The sequence below is a fragment of the Myotis davidii genome, unplaced genomic scaffold (genome assembly GCF_000327345.1).
Source record: "Myotis davidii unplaced genomic scaffold, ASM32734v1 scaffold243, whole genome shotgun sequence".
Classification (NCBI taxonomy): domain Eukaryota; kingdom Metazoa; phylum Chordata; class Mammalia; order Chiroptera; family Vespertilionidae; genus Myotis; species Myotis davidii.
The window spans coordinates 424648-436918 of NW_006295183.1; the positions used below are offsets into that span (position 1 = coordinate 424648).

The 12271-nt window shown below is 47.0% G+C and overlaps 2 protein-coding genes across 4 annotated transcripts in view; one reads left to right on the forward strand and one right to left on the reverse strand.

The window, feature by feature from the left end:
* Positions 1-12271, reverse strand: part of SLC7A6 (solute carrier family 7 (amino acid transporter light chain, y+L system), member 6) — a 40585-nt gene that overhangs the window by 3660 nt on the left and 24654 nt on the right. For 2 of the 3 annotated variants that reach the window (XM_015567827.1, XM_015567828.1), the window contains exons 8-10: positions 11872-12021; positions 11577-11760; positions 9839-11124 (exon numbers count right to left, since the gene is read on the reverse strand). In XM_015567827.1, coding sequence (XP_015423313.1) covers positions 11030-11124; positions 11577-11760; positions 11872-12021 — 429 coding nt within the window. In that variant the 3' untranslated portion in view covers positions 9839-11029. Of the gene's footprint in view, positions 1-9838; positions 11125-11576; positions 11761-11871; positions 12022-12271 lie in introns of those variants that run through there. The other variant, XM_015567829.1, reaches the window with a different exon arrangement.
* On the forward strand, positions 119-8752 carry SLC7A6OS (solute carrier family 7 member 6 opposite strand). Its single transcript, XM_006769748.2, has 5 exons — positions 119-367; positions 489-821; positions 4457-4660; positions 5925-6054; positions 7069-8752. Exons 1-5 carry the CDS (start codon positions 173-175, stop codon positions 7197-7199), a joined length of 993 nt encoding a protein of 330 aa, XP_006769811.1. The 5' UTR covers positions 119-172; the 3' UTR covers positions 7200-8752.

The window sequence follows — 12271 nt, forward strand, 5'->3', positions numbered from 1 at the left end:
CCGCGGACGCCTCCGCACACTTCCGCCGCCAGGGCCGCATTCCCGCGGCCGGCGTAAGGGGGCGGGACCTTCTTACGCCGGATGAGCGTGCTGGGGACGGGACCCGGAAGTAGAACCTGAAGTCTTTCCTGTCGCACCCTACGCGTTCCCACACTGCTTCGCGACCGCCGCTATGGAGGCTGGTCGCACGGCTATACTCCGCGTGAAGCGGAAGCGCAGCGAGGAGCCTGCGGAGGCCCTGGTCCTCGCCTGTAAACGCCTCCGGAAAGATGTGGTGGAGTTGGCGGTCCAAAAGACGCCCCCCGAGGGTCTGGAGAAAGCAGCAGAGAAAAATGTCTTCCAGTTGGTGGCTACCGTGTGCTCCCAGGTATCGGGCGGGGGTGGAGCCTGAGTGGAGGGGCTCTGAGGTCGCCGCCGGGATGACACTGTCTCCCTGACCCCCACCCGATCCCCTGCTTACGCCGCTCCCCTTCCCTGTTGCCCTCCAGGAGGACCCGGTCCAGCCGCTCCTGCGCGCTCTGCCCCCACCCTGGGGCACCCATCAGCGTATCCGCCACGACCTCCGCGCGTCGACTCGGAAGATCCAGCAGGAGGGTCGCTACAGGGTAGTCTCCAGCCGCCGACCCACGGACCTTCTCTCGGATGACCTGGAGTCCGAGGACGCGCGGGAAAACCCAGAAGCCGGCGGTGATGCAGGCTTCCAACTTTTGGATCTGGTCCACGAAGAAGGAGACCCTGAGGCCGCTGCTACTGCCACTGCCGCCGCCGCCACCGCCACCACCACCACCACTCCCACCCCCGCGGCCACCGCCTCCTGCAAAGTGAGTGCACGCCCCGCAGAGGAGAGCTGGGCTTCTCCCGACAAGTAGTGCCAGGAATCTGGGCGCTAAGACGGCACACAGTTGAGATGCACATGGCTTCACCTTTTATTAACGGATGATCCCGCCGGCTTGCTAGCCTCGATTTTACAGATTAGGTTCTCTCTTCAACACGTATTTACTGAGCGCCCGCTATGTGACAAGCATTGTTCTTTGGTTCTGTGGGTAGAGCAGTGAACCTAACATTCAGATAGAGAGAAACTAGTAAATTCACTGTCAGATAGTGATATGGGCTGTAAAGGGGGCGGGGTATGGTGCGCAGGAAAAGAGTGGTTCCATTTCAGAGGTCACACTGGCGGGGGGGAAGGGACATTTGAGTGAAGACTTAAATGAGGTGAGTGGCAGGGCACTGTGGATATCTTGGGGAGGGGCATTCCAGGCTGAGGACTTACAAACACAAAGGCTTTCAAACAAAGTTTGTCTGACGTTTTCAAAGTCAATGTGCCTGGAGCCCAGTGAACTTGGAGGGAAGAGTAATAAGGAATTTGGGGGAAGGATCTAGAGACCCATGGCCTTTTCATCCTGAATAGGGTATTAATGGAGGACTTTGAGCAAGGAAAAGACAGAGCAGATGGGCAAACTCATCAGAGGGAGGTTAAAGGACTAGTCTTGGGTACCATATCAAGTCTGAGGCAGAGTCAGGTCTCAAATGCACACTTAATCCAGTGTTCTTTCCACTACATTACATCTAATACGTTTGTTTTGTATCTTCAAAAAAAAAACCCACCAAAGTCTGCATGCAATAATATCATAGAAATAGAAAATTCTCAACCTAAGGCAGTGGACGGCAAACTGCGGCTCTTTGGCCCCTTGAGTGTGGCTCTTCCACAAAATACCGACTTCTGCGCATGGGCCACGAAGTTTCAATCGCACTGTACGTGCGTGCCCGCAGGCGGTAGTGCGCCCGCATGTGGTATATTGTGGAAGAGCCACACTCAAGGGGCCAAAGAGCCGCATGTGGCTCGCGAGCCGCAGTTTGCCGACCACTGACCTAAGGCGTTACTACCCCTCTTAGTAAACATTTAAAATTTTTTCACTCCTTTTAATAGTCCTTTAAGTGTAAAAAATGAAATTTTAATTCAAAATACATCAGGCAGAACAGTTAATCATCGTGCTAGTATACCCGATAGCAACTTGAGCATGATATTGATAGCCACATCTTTTTTTAAAAATATATTTTATTGATATTCTACAGAGAGGAAGGGAGAATAGAAAGTTAGAAACATCGATGAGTGAGAAACATCGATCAGCTGCCTCCTGCACACTCCCTACTGGGGATGTGCCCGCAACCAAGGTACATGCCCTTGACCGGAATCAAACCTGGGACCCTTCAGTCCGCAGGCCGACGCTCTATCCACTGAGCCAAACCGGTTGGGGCAATAGCCACAACTTTTACCAAAAGTAAATCAAGACTGACTGATGAGTTAACAATCAGATGTTTAAAAGTACACTAATATTCAGTGGAATCAATTAAATAGCTCAATTTTATAAGAAAATAAACTGAAAGGTGTGAACACAAATTTTCCCAACCCAACAATGCAATACAAACTTATAAACATATCACAAATATTTGCAGAGTAATTATTTTAAAAACATGAATTTAGCTCAGACAGTGTGGCTCAATGGTTGTGCCAACCTATGAACCAGGGAGGTCACAGTTCAATTCCTGGTCAGGGCACATTTCCAGATTGTGGGCTCAATCCTCAATGTGGGATGTGTAGCAGCCGATCAATGATTCTCTCTCATCATTGATGTTTCTCTCTCTCTCCCTTCTTCTCTGAAATCAATATAAATATATTTCACATAAATTTTAAATATGAATTTAAGCTGAAAGTAAAATTGAGGTTTTATCCCTACTAAAACCAGCAGAGGAAAGGTTGTCGATAGCACTGCTGGCAAGGCTGTGATTAAAATGGTATATGGCTGTAGTGCTTAAAATTGATGCCTGTCTTTTGGAAAACAGCATGGCTAACAATAGCTTACGGTCTATTTTAAAACTATTTAAATTTATTTTTATTGTTTGGACTCAAAGTCACTCAAAATTCTAAAGAAATTTAAGTTTTAAGCAAATAAAGTACTACTTAATAGGGTGTCTGAAAAGGTGAAAAGGTTTGGTTCATTTTATCTAATAATTTCATCCCCAGGATTTATCCTAGGGAAATAATTCAGCAGAAGCAAACTGCTGTGGTATTAACAAAAGCTGTTTGTTTACTAATTACTATACATCAAGTATTGTCTAAGTACTTGTTATATATTCTTTTTTGTTGTTGTTATATATTATTTAACTCATTTAATCCTCACAAAAACCCTAGGTACTTTAATCTCTATTTTCAAATGCAGGAAACTTCATATTCATTGCAGTGTTAAACATGGAGGCTAAAATTATGTCTGAGAAATTGACTATACAACTGCCTGAACTTTAAATTAATAACCATGAAGACTGGCGAGATGGGAAAGTACATATTATATATGTTTAGTGGTAGGAAATGCTGTCTGTATTATAATTGAGAATATGGGTAAGCATGCATAGATTAGACTTAAAATAATTTATTATTATATGAAAACAATGTTTTCATTATAGGAAATTTGAAAAATCTATAGCAAAGGGATACGGCTGCATAATTTGCTGGACTGAGGGCTGGGACTTGTGAGTTGGAGCCAGAGCTTTCCTAATGAACAGCTTTTAGGTCACTCAAGTCTCTACACAAAAACTGACATCTCTAGTTCCTTTTGACTTTGGAACAAAGAAGAATTAATTCCCTGTAGCTTGTGATAGAGAGCATTGGTCTCCCCTTGTCTGCCTCTCCATGGTACGCCTCTCCTTCCCATAGGGCATATGGTTTCAGCTGCACAGCTCCTGTGATGATCGTTTGCAGGGGGATCATTTGCAGCATGTCCCCTTGGTTTCCAAATTGGCCTGTGCCACCCTGCATAACACAGCCTATTGGACCTAGAGTCCATCTTACCTTGGCCAGTTCCAATCTGGGTCAATCTATCTTGAAGCTATTCTTTCTAGCAAGAAAAGGATTATAGAGGGATCCATTCCTGGTTATGATTAAAAGCAGGATGTCAGTGTGGGCAAGTCAAGTGGTGGGTGATGGCTGGTAGTAGTCATGATAGTCCAGGAATCGTCCGTAGGTTCCCTATAGGCCACACAAAATGCAGGCCCACTGAGGAGTCAGCTAAAGAGGTGCTACTGTGGGTCTGCAGATCCCCAAAGGGAGAACATCGTAACAAAGGAGCTCGGGAAGACCTAGGGGAAGACTCCAAGCTCTGCTGGCCCTCGCCTCTCCACAGGCCAGTCTTCACATGCAGGTCTTCACACGTGCTCTTGCATCAGCCGAGCACAAAAGAGTAGAAGTCTGTCTTGCAAGTTTCTATCTCAGAAGAACCACACATCACTTTTTTGAGAAATCCTTAGTTTTTTAATCTCATAGCTAATTAAACAGGCCATGGGGATAAGACTATTGAATCCAACAGAGAACTGTAGGGAGGCTTCCTTCACCCAACACTTAGGTTCCTTTTCTTTGAACACCCATGTTTAATCTCATGCATGTTATCTGCTGTTTTCTTCGCAGGTATCTGACCCAGATGTGATCCTTTGCAATTCTGTAGAGTTGATCCGCGAGCGGTTGACTATATCTGAGGATGGACCAAGTGTCGGGCCCCGGGAGGAACAGAAGGATGACTATGTGTATGACATTTACTACTTGGAGACGGCCACTCCAGGATGGATTGAGAATATCCTCTCTGTGCAGCCCTTAAGCCAGGAGTGGGAGCTGGTAAGGGGACCTATGGGCATGAGGGCATGAGGGCATGAGGCAACCTAAGCCATTCTCTAGTCAGGGTACTCTGCCTCCCTGGATTCTAATCCTAGTCAACACTGTCCTTAGTTCTTTTTGTTCTTACTTAAAAGGAAAAATTTATTCTAAATGCCTTCTAGGAACCTGGTTTTAATGCAGGGAATTTTGGGAGTCTATAATTTTTGCTCTTAATGAATCTTTTACAAAGTTTGTAAATCTCTGTTGTTGTTTTTAATGTTTTTATTGATTTTTAGAGGGAGAGGGAGAGAGAGCATGCCCCCAACATTAGCATGTGCCCTGACTGGGAATCTAACCAGTGACCTCTTGGTTCATGGGCCAGTGTTCAACTACCAAGCCACACCAGTTAGGCAACATCTTTATTTTTTATATCTACCCATTCTCAGGGGAAAATGTATGAGAGCTTATAATAAAATACAGACAAAACCAGGAATTTTAATATGAGAACAAAACCTTTTTAATTGCATCTTATAATGCAGAAAATAATGGATTAAGAAAGCCAACTTGCATTTAAAAAAACAAAGAACTACTAACTTCCTGACAGTCATTCTTAAAACAAATTCTAAAATGATTAATGAGTGTCCTGGCCAATGTGGCTCAGTTGGTTGAGCATCATCCCTTGCACCAAAAGGTCACTAGTTCGATTCTTGGTCAGGGCACATACCCAGGTTTTGAGTTCATCCCTGGTTGGGGCACATATGGGAGGCAACCAATCAATGTATCTCCCCCCCCATCCCTTCTTCACTCTCTAAAATTGACACACATATATTTTTAAGAAATAAAATGTAAAAATAATGAGAGAAGTTAAGGTGGTACCTGTCACACTCTTATGAGAAAAGCACGCTACTCCACACCTACTCTACCACCATAATCTGAATCAGACACCCATCCTGTGCACCATGCATAGGCCCTCCTTTTGCCTTCCTGCACCCCTCAAACTTGGATTTTGGTTCTGATCTTTGGCATCACCCATAATCCCTCCGACAGTTTAAAGGTCACTACCATCACCTGCTCAGAGCTGTTTCTCCTCCCTACTTTGGGGTGTTCCTTTAGTCTGTCTCACCAGGAATGTGATCACTGGAGTTGGACTTGTAAGTGGAATAGGGCCTTTATCTCCCCCTTGTAGCCTAAGTGTAGCCTCTCCAAGTTAGTCTGATATTAGTTTCCCCCAGAGCGTAACCTTAGATGTTTTGACTTACATTCATGTGTGTGTTGAGATGTGCAGGTGAATGATGGCAAACAACTAGAGGGCGTTGATGAAGATGAAGATGAAGATGAAGATGATGAGAATAGTGAGAATAATTGGCGCAATGAGTACCCAGAGGAGGAGAGCAGTGACGGAGATGATTCCAGAGGTAGGTGGGTGGCAGCCTTGGCTGGGGAGGGACTGCTGGGATCCAAGACTGAGGCATGTGTACAGAAGACAGATCCATTCTAGCTAGCTTTCCTTCTCCATTGAGCTCGTGCAGCTCAATCATAAGCTGTTGGAGCTATAGAAGACCCACAGACCAGTGTTTGAGCCGGGGCGGGGCGGGGGGGGGGGGTATTAGAATGTAATGTCAGTCAGGTGTGGGTTCAAATCCTTAGTTCTATCATTGCCTAGCTGTGGATCTTGGGCAAGTTACTTCATCTTATTGAACCTCATTTTCCCTCCAGAAAATGAGAATATTGCATCAACTGGTAGAGATTAAGTGAAACATGTAGCTCAGTGTCTCTGCTTCGGTTTAAAAAAGTATTGGAGAGGTTCTAAGTGCCAACAAAAAGAATTTATTTGTGTCTGTTAATGGAGGAACGATTAGATCAAACTACAGAATATTCTGTAGTGCCCATAATATATTAAAAGGGGCAAGGTTCAACATTATATTTACAATATAACTACAACTATTATTATATTTTTAAAAAATTCTATACTTATGGGAGAAATGACAAAATATCCCAATGTTAAAAGACTTGGTTTAAATGGTAGAAATGAGATCTTTTCGAATTGTTCCCTTGAATTCTCTTTATTGAGCAAGTATTTTTAAGTAATGAACCAAAATAAAAAACAAACAAACAAAACCAGCCCAGCTGGTGTAGCTCAGCAGTTGAGCATCGACCCAGAAACCAAGAGTCACTGTTTCGACTCCCTGTGAGGGCACATGCCCGGGTTGCAGGCTCGATCGCCAGTGGTGGCTGTGCAGGAAGCAGCTGATCAATAACTTCCTCTCTCATCGATGTTACTATCTCTCTATCCTTCTCCCTTCCCCCCCTCTAAAAATCAATAAAAAATTATTTTTAAAAAAACCCGGACCTTTTTGAGATGGGAAGGAGCTCACAGTCGCCAAAAAAAAATGATGCAGGTGGAGTCCACCCCCTTTCTCTCATTCCAGGCTCTGATGAATGCAACGGCCTCAGTGAAGAGGAGAGAGGCAGTAGCAGACCACAGGTGTGGAGCAAATACCCTTTGGATGTGCAGAAGGAGTTTGGCTATGACAGCACTCATGACCTGGACTCGGACTGAGGATCTATCACAGGCCCTTGAGGGCTCTGACTGCCTTATCAGCCACCCTGGTAGTGGGTTTCCTGGCATAACACACGGAAGGAGAAAGCATGTCCAACAGCACCATCATAGCAGTGAAAACGTGTGCTGAAGGAGTATCTCTTTTCCATTAATAGTAGGATGCTTTGCCTCATTCAAGTGACCCTACAGTCTAGGGGACAAAAAACAAACAAAAAAACATAAAATGAAGCTTCCTGGCCTAGGCATTTTCCTGCTCTTCTATGCTAAAGCCAGTAAGTGGAAGAGAGGCTGTTTCATGAGAACTTAGGTTCAACTTTCCCATGCCACCAGGCACCGCCCCCAGTAAAAGCCTGATTTTTTTTTGACGGGAAAATGTAGAAGGGCCACAGTGGGTCTCTTGTAGGAACACACACTGAGTAGTAATGGCCAGTAGAGGAAGAATCTGCCTGAGCTGTGAGGGGTTTGGTTGACAGTTGTCTCTACCTCCCTGCTTCCTATGATAATGACTGTAAAGATTGCTCTTTCGTTAGCAATGGTACCAAGGAGCAGGGTATGTATGAATGTGATACTCTGCATTTAGTAAAAACACTAACTATGGGAGCAAGTAATTCCTTTAAAACCTTGTCAATCTGAATATGTTTTCCATTGTGCTCCCTCTCCCCTTCCTGCCCCCACCAAAAATGGGGGAGTAGTGAGATAAAAGTTTCACAATTGACCTGAGACACACAGGACTTAAAGCAAATTAGGAAAAGGGAAACACATCCCGAACTTAGCTTTCCACTAAGAAATGTTTAACTATTTACAGCACTCACCAAAAACTATCAATAGGACAAAATTTCTCCACCAGAATTTACATTTCTGCCCCTACCCCTTCCAAAGCACAGATGCCTTAACTCAGACTGAGTTGGCATTTAGTCTTTAATGTAGCATTCATTGTCAGTAAAACTTTTGCAAAGACGAGTGTGTCCTGTATATCCCCTGTGCAGTGGTAGCCACTAGCTACATGTGGCTGAGCACTTTCAATGTGATTAGTGTGAGGAATTTTTCAACTAGCTACATGTGGCTAGTAGCTACTGTACTGGACAGCGCAGGTATAGGGCAATCAATACCCAGAACCTTCTATTCAAGACGTGCCCTCTTGCCCCATGGCGCACACTCACTATCACAGGGGAAGGTGAATTACACAGGGATGTGTCTTCCCGCATCTTTTAAAGACTTCATAAGCATCTACTTTCCCATCCTGCCTAAGCCCATTTATCTACATCGGTTCCTATGTACACAGAGTTGTTAACCCTGGCAAAATGATTAAATTGTATGTGTATGTGTGCTCAGGCTCTACTCTTGTGGCTCTAAAACCAACAGACTATTGGTTTCCCACCCTAACTATCCACAAAGGTACAATTCAGTGTCACAAGTAAGAGGCAGCAACTTAAATGTACATCGACACTAGTCATCTTAGTCTATAGGCGTAAAAGAAGGATTAAAAACCACTCTGTACCAATATGATGTGTTCATTGCTATTTATGTGCTCATTAAAGTTTGCCAACATTAAAGGGCTTAACAACTTCACAAACCGTACCCAGTGCAAAAGGGATTAGCATACCAGGAGAAGAAATGAGGCTGAGGAACAAAACCCTCATGGAAATTAATTCCCCCACAAAGCTGGAGTGGAGGAAGTCTGGCTTCCCTCCCACAGGAGGGTTTCTAGGAAGTCTGTACGCAGCACAGAGGGGAAGAATGCAGTCGCCATCCACTAATGGGAGGAGGATGACATGGCTCACTAGGCCAGTGTTAGGGCACCTGGGGTATGGAGGCCCTTGTTTTCCCAGGAGCCAACGGGAAACGGCAAGTTCCTGGGGTGAGCTGGTCATTTGCTTGAGTGGAGGAAGCCAAAGCCTGCCTCGGGTCCTCAAAGCAAGCGCATTCTACTTCAAGGATTAGCTCTAAAGGATCCCTGGAGCGGGTGCCAGCTTGGCTCAGACAAGAGTCGTGTGTACATAGTCTAGGCAAGTCACCCTTTGTATGGGCTCCCTGTTGGAGACAGGAATTTGCAGTGCAAATCCCCAACCCATGATAGTAGGAGTGGCCCCCTATGTTCTCACAGATGCTTGCCCTCAACCAAAAGCAATCGTGAGCATGCTCCCTTAAATTGTATCGAGCAGGTCTGACCGAGGTTACGCCCTTGCCTGAGATGGGCCAGTTTGGTGGAGAAAAACAGAAAGGGAGACGGCCTCGTGCTGCCTGTCTTTACCGTTGGTCAATTCCAAACCGTAAGGATAAGCCCATGGGTGTGCCAAGCCAGCAGGTTCTCTGGGCCCAGGGTGATCTGGTCTGAGGTCACCCTAGGAGAGTTGTACAAGCCAGTGCAGCCCAGCTGCCCATGAAGGAGCATCCAGTAGGCCAAACCTGCTCTGCCTGACCTGGGTGTTACAGAGCAGCCTGAGCACCAGAATTCGTTATGTCCAATCGTGCAGTCTGCTGAGGAGCCAGACTGAGGTTAAAGCAGCTTTTTTCCCGGAGTCTTCACTGATCTCCACGGGAAAAAAGAAGTCCCCAGGAGTACCAAGGTCTTCCTGAGACTGAAGCCCCACCAGACCTCGCCCCAGGAGGCCGGCGGGAGAGGAGTGCACTGTCCCAGCGATCCACACCAAGGCGGCTCAGTGTAAACAAAGCCTGGTGTCGGGGACAAGCGGATGCGGCCTGGTGTGAGGTTTCCAGAAAAAGAAAACGACCACGTCTAGCACCTGGGAGGGCTTGCGTGGGTCTGCACAGCAGCCCCTCACACCGACCCTTCGCGAGTGGAACAAGCTATTTGGTGGCTCAAGTCCAGGAGACGTGGACAGCCGAGAGAATTCAGGTGATGTACCGGAACGAGAAGTTTCTGTCCTCTGAAAGTTCGTACCAGAAACCCAGCGGTGGACTTTAGCATCTAGAACACAGACAAGCTCTCAAGTGAAATAAAGGATTCTCCTTCAAAACAACGGTCGTGCCAGACTTCTGACGCATGAATGTGTTCATGTGTCAGCTACAACCCCAGGTGCTTGTAACGTATGCTAAAGTGTAATTGGTACATGAGTAAAAAAATCTTTAAAGTTCACCTGTGCAGGTAAGACTCAACAGAAGATTGTGCTAAAACGAAGCAAAAAAAAAAAAATCTGCGGTCAGAGTCTGACCCACCGCCACGTAGAGACACCTCTGCGGACAGAGGGACTCATCTTTGGGTACTCTGCATTTATACCTACTGCATCCTGCAGATGAATACCAGGATTCACCTAGAATTGGTGTTCTGGATTAAATAATATAAATAAATAATGGAATACAACCATTTCCCCCCAGGGAAGGATTTTGAACCCGAGGAAGAAATGGTAGCATTTCAGGCCTCTGAAGTCAGGTGCCTGGACCTGGTCAGAGGAAAACTTGTCATAAAAGCAGCCCCTTTGTAGAGACTCCTGGCTCCAACCTCGAGTACCAAGTTTAGAAACCACCGGCCACAGCTAACCTAGCTAGCACTCCCTCTTCCCCTAGTGCAACTCACCAAGTGTCTGTAAGGGCTACACACACCACCCAGCAGGAACAAAACTCAACAACCATCCCCAAGCCCTCCCCGCCCCCACCTTCATGCTGGCCCCAGACTCGGTCTCCCATAGCTTACCAATGAGAGTGAGCACCTGAGGAAGCCATCAGCCCTCAACCCCCTGACATACATAACGTGTGCCCACAGGCTCCTTTAGTACCAGAGGGCTGGGTCCGCACAGTCTCGCCATCCGGCCTTTGGTGACTGTGGCCACCGGTAAAACCTTCCAGGCCTCAGGGGACTTCACCTCCGGCCTCTAGTCAGTTTTCCTCTCAACCTTCGTCTCTTCGGCTACATCTAGCTCAGTCAGGACGCAAAAGCAAATCTTCTGGGTGACTCTGGTGATAGCAGCTAAATGGGAAGAGAAGAGAACTGAGTAAACTGACATTCAGCTACAACCCCAGTCTGAACACAAGGCTGTTCCCAGCACATTGTGGCTCCTGCTCATCTCCCCCTTGGGTACCCCGTGCCAGGCTTTGCCCCTCACCCCCTACCAGCCACAGCATCCCCAGGCCCGAGCCCAAGCAGAGTCTTCACACTTAGATTGCACCTATAAGAGGTAGTGTTTTAACCCCCAAATAGGAGTCTAAAGATAGAAGTAAAATGGTCAAATAAAGATAAAAAGGGAAGAAGTCATGTGGGGCAGTCAGGTCTCATGGCCTCTAGCACATCACTAGTTTGGAGGAAGCCAGCTACCATGCCCATCTCTCCCGTGCATCTGTGAACACACACACACACACACACACACACACGCACACGCACACGCACACGCACAACCAGTGATGACAGGCAAAGAAGCTCACCCAGGATATTCCGGACAAAGAGCGGCCTCCGGGATTCTGGCAGGTAAACACCCAGGAAGTAGACGGGGATTCCGGAGAGGGAGATCCCAATGCCAATGAGGGAATTGATGGTGTCTCCAAAGAGGGGCACAATCACCAGAAACAAGGAGCATATGCAGAACACGATGGGAAAAAACAGGCTCAGCTGAAATGAAGGGAGGTGAGATATCAGGTAATGTGGGATGGGGGAACGAGATGGAAAAGCAGGCACCTTTGGGAGAGGGCCCACCCTTCTCGTCTGCCCAGAGCCACTGACCTTGAGAGGCCGGGGCCGCTCGGGCTCCTTCCAGCGAAGGTAGAGCTGTCCAGCCACAGACAGGCCCACAAAAAACCAGTAGCTGAAGCTGAAGTAGTTGATGAGCAGGAAAACATCCTCCACGATGAGGTAGATGAGTGACATTGTGCACTGGATGCGGAGGGAGGGAGCAGGAGAGGGCAATGTCACCACAGGGGCCCCACCAGATCTGCTGACCGCTGACTGAGCTTCACCAGATGACCTCTGGCTCTCTCCAGTGACCCCCTGCCCCCAGGAAGGTCCATTCTCCACTTTAATCTTCATGGTGGCATCTCTCCCTCTGCAGCTGGAGGCCCGTCCTCCACTCAGTGACTCCTTGACCCTTCTGAGGGCAGATAGTGAGGCCCTCCGCCCGTCAACC